General features: G+C 32.8%; 1 protein-coding gene across 2 annotated transcripts in view; it reads right to left on the bottom strand.

Moving 5' to 3' along the window:
• Nucleotides 1-12421, bottom strand: part of PROS1 (protein S) — a 68615-nt gene that overhangs the window by 21839 nt on the left and 34355 nt on the right. For both annotated transcript variants that reach the window (XM_019755543.2, XM_074333221.1), the window contains 5 exons: nt 9909-9995; nt 8213-8335; nt 7983-8114; nt 4936-5061; nt 2161-2282 (listed from right to left, as the gene is read on the bottom strand). In XM_019755543.2, coding sequence (XP_019611102.2) covers nt 2161-2282; nt 4936-5061; nt 7983-8114; nt 8213-8335; nt 9909-9995 — 590 coding nt within the window. The remainder of the gene's footprint in view (nt 1-2160; nt 2283-4935; nt 5062-7982; nt 8115-8212; nt 8336-9908; nt 9996-12421) is intronic.

Genomic DNA, 12421 nt, shown 5'->3' with positions numbered 1-12421 from the left:
AACTGCACATTTTACTGCTTGGTGTTTTTGGCAGATTATGTATCCTTTCTCTGGTTCCTTCCTAATGTTGTCAAATGTACCCTCTGTGACACACTAAAATAAATTAAGTCCACATTGGTAATAATAAAGCAATATATTTTACTTCCTTGTATATAATCTATCAGTATAACCTCCAAGAATATGTGTGTTTTAAAATCTTGTTCAATGTGTGTGGCTTCAGATTTTTTGTCCTTAATGTTTCCTTTGTAAATCCCAGTACGAAATACAAACTTTGTCTTCTAATAACAACATACATCCCCTTAACTAACTAGTATAGGTATGATACCTTCTATAAATTATATCTGAAAATTATTTTCATTTGGAGTCAGAAATAGGTGGAAAAGTTAATGTACCAATAAATAGCGCCTCATTCATTTACTCATTCATTATTAAGTAAAATTTTTCTGAGCAAAAATTGTGCTATCAAGATAGCAAAGGAAATATTGAAAAACCTACATGGGATAAATATAAATAAGATATCTTTGTTTCCAAGGAAGCTACAAAAAAGTGATTTTTGAGTCATTAAATCTGATATCAAGCACTTTTTTCCTAAGAATAAAAATAAACATTAAAATGGAAATCCTGTTAAGGATAAGTTCTTGGGCATAAATAGATGATATAGATATAGATATAGATATAGATATAGATATAGATATAGATATAGATATAGATATAGATATAGATATAGATATAGATATAGATATAGATATAGATATAGATATAGATATAGATATACCGTGTTTCCCCAAAAATAAGACCTAGCCGGACAATCAGCTCTCATGCGTCTTTTAGAGCAAAAATTAATATAAGACCAGGTCTTATTGTACTATAATATAAGACCAGGTCTTTAATATAATAAATATAATATAATATAATATAATATAATATAATATAATATAATATAATATAATATAATACCAGGTCTTATATTAATTTTTGCTCCAAAAGACTCATGAAAGCTGATTCTCCAGCTAGGTCTTATTCTCAGGGAAACATGGTAGATAGATATATAGATATTTTGGAAGGAATCGTGTACATAGCACTGTGTTAAATCAAGGTCCGGAAATAACATCTCATTTCTCTTAGAACTTTAATAAATCTATTGCAAGGTAGATAGTGATGTGTAACTGCAACAAATACTGAAATAGTAAGAGACTAAATTACAAAATAGATATTCACACAGCATGGCATTTCAGTTAATTACTACCAAAGTTACTACATATGCCAACTAACTTCCTTACCTTCCTTTACCAAGTAGGTAGCATAATATTGAACGCTACATTTTTTTGGACATCTAACAGCTTTGTCTTAATAATAAAGAGGTATATGTATACACATGATTGAATCATTATTATTTAGGATTTTTTTCTTTTTACTCATAATCATGTAAAATTTTACCTTTACTTGTAAAAAATAAAAGAGATGCAAGAATTGCACTAATGATCACTAACACATGATGCTTATTTAGGAAAAAAATAGCTTCAGAGGTTGACCTATTTATTTCAATAAAGGGAAAACTAGAACCTACCCCCAACATTCAATTTCTGGGCTAATTATGTGTTAATTCATAGTAACTAAAAGCAAGGTTGAGAGATACAGATGAACAAAACCAAACTCTCTGAAATTTGATAAATTTAAACACCACTACATCTTCTATTCTGACAAAGTTGTTTCCACCTAAGATTTTATGAGCACTCTTACAAGTACTGACATGCTTAAGACGTGATCCAACTTGTCAGAATGGTCAATAAAAAAAAGTAGACACTATTGAAACGTTTTCACTAAAGTTTCTATGGAAGATTTTTTTCTCACAGGGGAGTATAAACCTCAGCTTTCCTTAAGTTTCTTAAATAAACATACATTTTGCAAATGTACATGCTACGCAGGTGAGCACTCTCTGATCTGTAACCCTGCAGCCTTTTTTTAACCCAGCCACTCCCAATGTTTATGACTTCCATAACCATAATTAGTAAATAGATGGTGACTCATAGCCTAGATAGAACTACAGCAATTATTGTAGAACATCTGTATTTTCCTGACTTACCTCAGCTATGTGGAAATAAGTACCAAGATCTCTTATTTTAGAAAAGAGATGGGAAGTTTAACATTGCAAAATGTTACCTCACAACTCTTCTGATCTTGGGAAAGTTTGAATCCTTTCTTCCCGTCACAATAACAAGAATAACCTCCAGGGTAATTGACACAAAGTTGAGCACACATGTGCTCAGAGCATTCATCCACATCTGGAGTAAAAGAGAAGATAAATCTTAGTATCTCTTAAATGTTCAATCCAATAGAAGGAGTATTCTGATTTTAGTTTGAGACACCAATGATAATAGACCGTTAGTGAAAGAAATCTCTGATATCAATTTACATTTAAACACTTTGCATGAAAATTTAAATGAGTTACCAGTGTAATTTCTATTTATTTACCAATCTGAAACAACAAATTTAATGTATAAATTCATTAATTATAATTAATAAAAAATATAACAAGTATGCTAATTTTCTGATTTTGAATTTGAGGGAAAAACAGACTGAGAGTCTCAAGTTCATTGTCATTTCTGATTATATAATTCCATCAAGACTACCTCCCAATTCTTTGAAGAAAAGAAAAGGAAGGGGAGGGAAAGGAGAGGGGAGTGGAGGGTGGGGGTGAGGATAGGAAGATAACGAAGATCCCTTTTAACTGAAGGTCAATGTAATTGAGGATTAAATGACAATATCATAAACACCTGACTTTTCATCATGCCATGATTAATGGTGGCAATAAATCTAAGGACATATCTTTATTTTTTTCTGAACACATCTTTAAAAAACAAACAAACAAAAACCTCACTATGCTATATTACCTCCCATATTGTAAAATCTTCTGTCCCCACTCCACATTTTGAGAATATCATTCTTTAAAAGCTGTAATAATATGCTTCAGCTGAAGTCCAGTTCAGAGCTACCAAGATCCTTGACCTTTTCAATGTATGTACCCTGAGGTACTTGAAAATTCCCAAAGTCCTAAGGGCTATTATAGCATAAAAATTCCTTAATATTTAAAATTCTTTAAAATACGGCCTGCCCGGTGGCTCAGGTGGTTAGAGCTCCATGCTCCTAACTCTGAAGGCTGCCGGTTCAATTCCCACATGGGCCAGTGGGCTCAACCACAAGGTTGCCAGTTCAATTCCTTGAGTCCCGCAAGGGATGGTGGGCAGCGCCCCCTGCAACTAAAATTGACCACGGCACCTTGAGCTGAGCTCCCAAATGGCTCAGTTGGTTGGAGCGCGTCCTCTTAACCACAAGGTTGCCAGTTCGATTCCTCAACTGCCGCAAGGGATGGTGGGCTGCGCCCCCTGCAACTAAAGATTGAAAATGGCAACTGGACTTGGAGTTGAGCTGTGCCCTTCACATCTAGATTGAAGGACAACTTGGAGCTGATGGGCCCTGGAGAAACACAGTTCTCCAATATTCCCCAATAAATCTTAAAAAAACAAAACAAAACAAAAACCTAATTTGTAAAAAAAAAAAAGTTCTTTAAAATAAAACCACCAAATTAGTGATGCCTCAATATCATTACAATTGAATGAGATATGATTAAAGTAATAAAATATTACATATGTCATGTAAATCTTTTTTAAAAATATGTCATTCATTGTATAAAACTACAATATAGATGATGAAGTTGTCTGGCTAATGATAAATCTACAAATACTTAGGGCTTACCACAGTAATTTCTTTCTGGAGTGGTGGGAACGTAGATACGGTATGTGTGTGGGAGGGGTTTAGTGAGTGAATGAAGAGGTAAGGTATCAAAATCTCAAGAGGAGTATATACAATTGAAAAAAAAAACCTATTCTAAAATTATTATTGATTCAGGCAAATTCATAGAGACAGAAAGTAGATTAGAGGTTACCAGGGGTGGGGAGAGGGAAGAAGGGCAATTTATTGCTAATGGTTACAGAGTTCTGTGTGGGGTGATGAAAAAGTTTTGGAACAGATAGTGGTAATGGCTGAGCAACTATATGAAATGTAATTAATGCCACTGAATTGTACACTTAAAAATGGTTAAAAGAGCACATTGTAGCTTATATATAGTTTGCCACAATAGAAAAATTACTATTGATTAGATTAGTTTTAGTCATGATATGAAATTCATTTTGAAATTTAAAAAATTTTACGGGGGAATGTGAGATAATCTGTGTATATTCATGATTAAAAAAAATAGTCCCCTAATCCATCTAAGTTACCTGAGGCAAACAAGGCAACACTACTGCATCCAAATGAAGTAATAACAAGTCCAAGAGCTGACCCTAATCCGCAGGCACTAACATTACTAATCAGTACTTCTCTAATTCCTGGAGCTTACTTATCATTTGGTTAAGATGAAACTTTTCTTTTATATGTATTTAATTATAACAGAACTATGTCATTTCTATTTTACAACAAAAGACATTACTGACACATGCCCAGAAAATCATTGATAAACTTGGTATAAAATCGGTTTCTAACCACCCTTGTAACACCCATGTGGTTTTCAAACTTGTCTTCCTTTTTGTGACGTGTGTGTTTTTCCTTCCAGCTTGAAATTATTTTATCTTTGAATATTATCTAAATGATGTGAAAATGAATTTATTTTGTTTTTATCAGACATGTGAGATCTCCAATCCATATGTAGCTTAGACGGCCAATCGTAGCGCATAATATTAAACCTAAAGACCATGAGTCTTCTATACTTTTGTTTTCCAAGGAAGTCAATGACTACACAATTGACCGAATTGTATCATGGATTTCACCACCTTAGAAAATCTGGTTGTTGATGTCAAACAGAACCAATGCTTCTAATATCAAATCAGAGTTCAAACCCACCCTTCTCCACCATCAGCAATGACACCACCACAACTCTACCTTTACAAGACTTTGATGAGGGATTGTATGTGTAGCCTTCAGGGCATTCACATTCAAAGTCTCCTGGGATGTTCTTGCATACTGCTGTGCCACAAATGCCTGGCATCACAGAGCATTCATCCACATCTGTAAATGAAACAAATATATTAAAAAACATTTTTCCCATACCAGAAGATGCTAGCAAAGAACACTTAAACTGTGTTTTCTGGATCTCGTTTAATATATGAAATAAAACAGCAGAATACCTGGGAATAACAAAATATTAAATCTATCATCATATTTTAATTCACTTCAATATGATTTCTTTATACAAACACAAAAAGAATTTGATTGATGTTTACCATTTTCCTTTGTAGTTATATAAAAGAAATGGGATAAGAGATTCAACATATTATTATGTATTCCTAAATACATATTTCTGATTTATAGTCTTAAAAGTATATTCACTCCGTATTATCACAAATATAAAAAATAAAAATGAGTTGGCTCATCAGTCTTACATTTGTCCCTTGAAAATGGACAATAGCTAAAACTGCATATCACTATTGTTGCCTGAAGTGTTCAGGAGTGATTCAAATGTAAAATGAGATTGAGCAAGGTCTCAAAGTATTTATAAAATTGCAGGTAATACTATACAAATTTTAGTGCTAAATTAATATTCCTGAAATTTCATATGTATTTATTATATTGCATGGTAGAGTAGGAGACAAAGTATTGATTGCTATTAGTTACTAAATAAGCACTTGTGGAAAAAAAACACAACAAGTGACAGAAATAGTTCAATGGAGATTTAATTATTAGTGGATTTTTCTCATCTGTACTCTCTGGAGAAAGGCAAGTTCAAAATGGAAAATATATTTTCTACTCTAAACAGTTAAGAGTTTAATTTTTCCAGACTAATAGCCAAAATTTCAGACATAGTTTTATTTAAAATGACATGCACAAAAGTAACAGAGTCAATCCCAGTGGTAAAGGAATTTTTCTGTATCTTAATTGTGTCAGTGTCCATATCCTGGGTGTGATAATGTACTATAGTTGTGTAAAATGTTACTCAATGGGGAAAATTGGGTAAAGGGTACATGGGATCTCTTTTTACTACTTCTTAAAACAGCATGTGAATCTATAATTACTTCAAAATAAAATGTTTAATATTTTTAAAAGAGCTATAAAATCCTTTAAAAGAAAGTAAAAACATATGCCTTAAATTATCTGGTCTGAGGCAAGGAAGTATCTAAATCATATGAGCTCAGGTTATAGAGCACATTGTTTTTTATTTTATGACTCTATACTGACATCTAATGACTGATGGAAAGTTTTATTCTTGCATTTTTAGACATTTATAACTTGATCCCAAGCATATCCCCATCTTGGCAAAAGCTCTGCTGTAATAGTTGTGTGTGTGTATATATATATATATATATGTATATATACACATATATACATATATATGTATATATATATATATATATATACACATATATATATATTCTTCTAATAGTTTTGTACTCTGTACTTAGGTATCATGGATAAAAAGCTATGTAAATGAAATATACAAGACCATGTTTTCTCTCATCTGGGATGTTCTTATTTATACAAGTATTTTTTGTAAAATAGTTTATATACACGTGTATAAATTCAATGGATAAGTATTAAATACGTATTAATTAAAAGTGTAAGTCATAAATTCTTTAGACGGACAGACTATTCAACTATTTAAAGGCAGAAGTACGAATGGGTATTATTTTCTTATGGGATATTTGTGGTATCCTGCATTATGATGGTTTCCAATAACTGGTGTTCTAATGATAATCAGTATTCTAAATTTCTAACCACAAAAAGACCTTCAAACAGACAAATAAGAAAGATATATGGTCACAAATTAAATATGTGTTTAGAAGAAACTGTTAGTTAATATAGTTCACGTTAGTCATTTAGCTGCACTTTAAATAATAAACTATACTAACAAAACACTACAAAGCAGTGAGGGACAGACCATTTCTTGACTATGAATTGAATTTGGGGATTTACCGAAGCAGATATCAATTGAGTTGAATGAGAAACGTTTACATTGTAATTTACTAATTTTTTTTTACCTTGTAGCAAGAAGAAAGTGAGTAGCAGGAAGAGGAGAAAAAGAAAGAGATAGAGGGAAGGAAGGAGGAAAGGACAAAGTAAAGAAGAAGAAAATGAAATGAAGAAGGAAGGAGAAAAGGAAGGAAGGGAAGAAAGAAAAACTCGCTCCCAGTTTCTAAAGGCAAAATTTAACTACTGGCTGGAAAATTGCATTTTTAGTGACCCACAAACCTAGCACTTATATTTAAAGATCCAGTTATGGTAGTTAAAGCAATTTAATGGAAAAGACATTATGCAGAGAGAAAGAAGTCAAAATTCAGGGGAAAGAAAAATAAAAGAAATACACTAGTAAAATGACTGTTAAAAAGCTAAATTGACAGGAGTTATTTAGGTCTGAAATTTAAAGAAAAAGAGTTATGACCAATGATGTGATCTTAGATGTACAAAAGGAAAGAAAAGTAGATTTTCATTTTTCCCAAAACCACAAAAGGAAATGAGGTGCAAGATGAAGGGTTTACATTGGAAATTAGAGGTATTTCTGACAAAGAAATATAAAATAAAATGAAAGAAATTATTCAGGATTGTGCTGGCATTCTTTGTATAATTGTTTATCTTATTGGAATAAAGGAAATTATAGTGTCTGAAAAGAAGTGTAGTATACAAGGACTTGCAGTGAAACGTTACTTTATCACCATATAATGAAATTCTTCATTAAAACATGCTCATGTGTGTGCACACACATATACACACAATAAGAAATAATGAAATACTCTATAAATAATAAAATGCCCTATAAACAATAAACTAAAATGCAGTCCCATAATATCACAAGGCTTTAAAGTGGATAATAATGTATATTCATTAAAACAACTTACAACCAAAGAGTTTTCCAAGAATTTCCTGAGGAAATTTCTCTAACTAAATTTGGTTTCACACAGCAAATACGTTTTTATTCTACCTTCTTGCTCTCTTACCTTTGCAGTCCTTTTTATTTGAAAGCATAACATAACCACTTTTACAGGAACATTGGTAACTTCCAAGTGTATTGACACAAATCTGACTGCAAGCTCCATTGATATTTGAGGGATTTTCACATTCATTTATGTCTAAAACGGAGGGAAATAAATTATTTTTAAAAGTGATAAAGCCTTCAGAAAACTTTCCAGGTCAATCCAGCAAAGCCAGGTGGGTTTATTATACATACCAAATTCACACTTGCTCCCTCGCCAACCTGATTTACAAATGCAAGTGAATGAAGCTTGGCCATCTTTGCAGATCCTATATCCATCTTCATTGCATGGCAGAGGATTACACTGGTCTGGAATGGCTGAAGGAAATAGACATCTATTTAATTTTTACCACATGACATGGTAAAATAAAATTATATGTCCTTTAATAGAAATCCAGTGCATGAAGCCTATAACAATGAAAAAAAACTGTAACTCCTTCCTTGAAATCATACTTTTTCATGAAGAAGTGAGTCCATTAAACAAACCTTTGCAATTATTTTGCAAAAGGAAACTACTTTTATATCTGCAACTGTATACAGTATTTTATACTCTAATTTAGATATTTTTTCACATATATTACCTTATTTAACCCTTAAAACAATTCCATGAGATATGCAGAACAAATAAAACTATTCTCAATATCAAAATAGAAAAAAATTGGGGCCTTCCAATTTGGGCTAACATGGAGTAACAGGGATCAGACTTATCCTCCTGCCTTAAATACATAGAACTCTTGTCAACATATATGAAACAATGGTTTTCAGACATTGGACAACAGGTAGCAGAGTACTATGATTCTTAGGGGAGGAACATTTTCTTCATAAAATGTCACAGCACTTTATCACTATCTTAAATGATATGCCCATTTGTTTCTTTATTCATTTGTGGTTTCTTCCTCTTCACTAGACACTGCAGTTCCTACACATTTCCACACCTGCTTTTCAAGTCTTTTTAGTCAACTCTGCAAGTTCCTTTCATCTTTCCAGTACATTCTCCTCTGCTTAAGTTAGTCAGAGGAAATTTCTGCTACTTGAAAACAAAACAAAACAAAACTTTAAAACCTAACTGAAACTTAAGAACCAAAATTAAAAAAAAAAAAAGTCCTCATAAAAGCATCAAGTTTTTTTTTTTTTTTTTAAAGTAGTAATAAATTAGGTATTACTTAAAGTGATAGAAAGATTAATCAGGAAATTATTATCAAATTATTTCCCTGTTCTTTGATAAATTTTATAAAAGATGAAGCATAAATTATATATACGTGATCAGACAAACTTATGTAATTATAACCAACTTTAGAAAAATTCAGACAAATATCTAGATACTACCAATGCTGCATGTAAAATAGTCACTGGACAAACATCCCAATTTATATCTTGCAATTTCACCTTCTTCTCTCTGACTCTCAGTTGGGAAATTGGTAAATCAGAGACAAATAATCTACCAGACCCTATATGAACTTCAGAGGGAGAAAGCTAATTTGATATCATAACATTTTCTACATTTAAGCTATTGATGCCAAAAGTTAAAAGAAAAACCTATCTCCACTTTGACCTATCAATCAACTGTAACATTTGGTCATACTACATGATTATGCAACCACAGCCAAAATAAAGCTGTAGAGAATAAAATTCTGAAGTCAATGACCTAAACCTTAGTAAACAAGGTACCTGTTCAATTTTAACATCCTGTGGAAAATGATTTTGAGTAAAACAGCAGTATTTATACCTGAAATACATTCTTTCAAATGTGTTTTGAGAATACCTCATTGCTGGGCATACCCTTCCAGGGTTCATTTGTTGATTTTTAAACAATAGTTATATTTACATGGGTGTACTTTACTTGCATGTTTTCATTTTCTTTTGTTTTTAAATTGATTGTAGAGGTGTTTACCATTGACGCAGCTCCTTAGGTCAGGGCTAGCATCAGTTGACTGACGTGCAGGACTGAATACGCCAATTCGGAAAGAGCTAAGACAACCTGTAAATACAAACAAATGTCATCTTTTTAGAATATATATGCTTACTTGATCTGAAATCAAAGTAGAAATTATCCAGAGAGGTACAGTATTTATGCTCCTGTGGATTTACAGGATTCAGCATTCAAAACAAGATTACAAAAGTACAGAATCATGAAAAACAGGTTTATGGAACATTCTCTTTGGAGAAGAATGAACTTTAAAGCCGGAAGTGAAAAAGATCTTGGATTACCAGAGGCATTTACTGTCACATAAGTCTATGTTCTTAATGCTTCAGCAGAGACCTAAAGTTACCCTCTAATCTGTAGACAAGAACCTGCTTTAAAAAGTGTCTATAATTAAGTCAATAGAATGAGTTAATGTTTCTGGTTACTGCAATGTCCAATTCTTCCAATGTTGCATAGAGACTAATATAATAATATTTGCATAATGCCTCAATATTACAAAGCAAACATTTACTGCATTCATTTTACTCTTCACTACATACAACTCTACGAAACTAGATGTAGCAATCAGGCAGAAATAACAGCTGAAATAATAGAAATAAAATACTTTAGACTTTAAAGTAACTAGGGGTCACTTAGTGCCAACGACATAACATTTTTTAATAGCCACAGAAGACAACATTTTTTATATATATATATATCACTTCACTGTGCAGAGAGTCACTGACTTAGTAAAAAGGTGGATTTGATTATCTTTTGCTGAGTAACAAACAAACCCCAAAATTAATAGCTTAAAATAATCATTCTATTTTGCTCACGATTTGTGGGTCAAATATTTGGAAAGGGTTGGGTTGGGCGGTTTGTCTCTGCTGTACATACTGGAGGACCCTCCTCCAAGGTGGCTTTTCATTCACATGTCTAACAGCTCGGGCCCCTTGGCATCTCTCTCTCCATTTGGTAAGTCATGCTACAGAGCTTCTCCCTGCAGCTGAGTTTCTCTTAGCATGCTGGTACTAAAGTGGAACTTCTTTCATGGCAGCTAGCTTCCAATGGGAAGAAAGCAAAAGCTGCCAGGCCAGTTAGGAGGCATTTTGTCACTTCCACCATATTCTGTTGACCAAAGTGGTCCCAGGTTCCACCGAGATTCAAGAGACATGGCAAGCACAGATTCCATGTAGTGAATGGGAAGCAGCAAAATGAAATTGTGGAAAAGTACATGAGATGGGAGATATTTTTGTAGCCATCTTTGGAAAATAAAATTTATCACAGATGCATTCAAAGGCTCATTTGAAGTCAGTGTGGGTATTAGTTTCCAATTGCTGCTGTGACAAATTATCACCATCTTAGTAGCTTAAAACAACACAAGTTTATTCTCTTATAGTTGTAGGGATTAGAAGTCTAAAATTAAGGTGTTAGCTGGGCTGTGTTTCTTTTGGAGACTTCAAGAGAAAATATATTTCCTTGCTTTTTTCAGCTTCTAGAGACCACCTACATTCCTTGGCTCATGAGTCCATTCTCATATTACTCCCAACTTTTGCTTCATTGTCATATAACCTACAATCGACTCTGATCTCCTGCTTACCTTGTATACAGCCCCTTATGATTATATTGGGCCCACTCAGATAATCTAAGATAATATCCCCATCTGCAGATCCTTAATTTAATTTTCAGACTTCCTTTTGTCATATAAGGTAACATTCACAGGTTCTAAGGGTTAGGACAGAAACATCTTTGGGGGCATCATTACTCAGCCTACCACAGTGAATTAGAATATTTTCCCACAGAAATAACACCTTACATTATAATGGTCTTCCTGGAGGCCAAAGGAGACCTAAGCAGTTTTAGATCTTGAATAATTCTTTCTCCAGGTTAATTTGTCCCTCCTTTTGAATCACTGAATCCCAGAATTAGCTCATTCTAATGTAGATATTGTATTAGGATCCTCCTTTATGAGAAAGCCTCATTTTGTACCTCTAGACAAATTGAAAAAATTGTACCTCTAGGCAAGAGGAAAGACCTTAGGTTGGAGGTCCAGGTGAAATGTTTCATGTGGTGATTAGGACCCCGAGCTAGACTGAAAAGTAGATTTAACTCATATTGTGCCTTACATACAAGTCTATACTCATGTGATGATGTTTTTAGGAAAACATGCATTTAGAATTAGGTCTGTCTCTGAACTCTTTGTTAAGTTCATTAGTCTACATGTTCTTCTGACAATAGTATATGGCTTTGTTTCTACAGCTTTGTATTGTTAATATTTGATGAGGTATTTCCTCCTGTTACATTTTTAAGGTTAATTTAGGCATGTGTGGACTTTTATTCTCTGATTTAAATATTAGTGAAGTTACTGAATTCCTTTTTAAAAAATCCAGCTGAAATTTTAAACAGGATTGCTCTGAATATATAAATTAATTGATCTCCTTATAGCATCACTCAATTTAATATCATGAGATTTTGATTTTGAAATCATTTCTATGATTTCA

Source organism: Rhinolophus sinicus, linkage group LG01 (genome assembly GCF_036562045.2).
Source record: "Rhinolophus sinicus isolate RSC01 linkage group LG01, ASM3656204v1, whole genome shotgun sequence".
In the NCBI taxonomy this organism is placed as follows: domain Eukaryota; kingdom Metazoa; phylum Chordata; class Mammalia; order Chiroptera; family Rhinolophidae; genus Rhinolophus; species Rhinolophus sinicus.
Note: the sequence above shows the minus strand (reverse complement) of the source record. Positions and strands in the feature narration are given on the sequence as shown.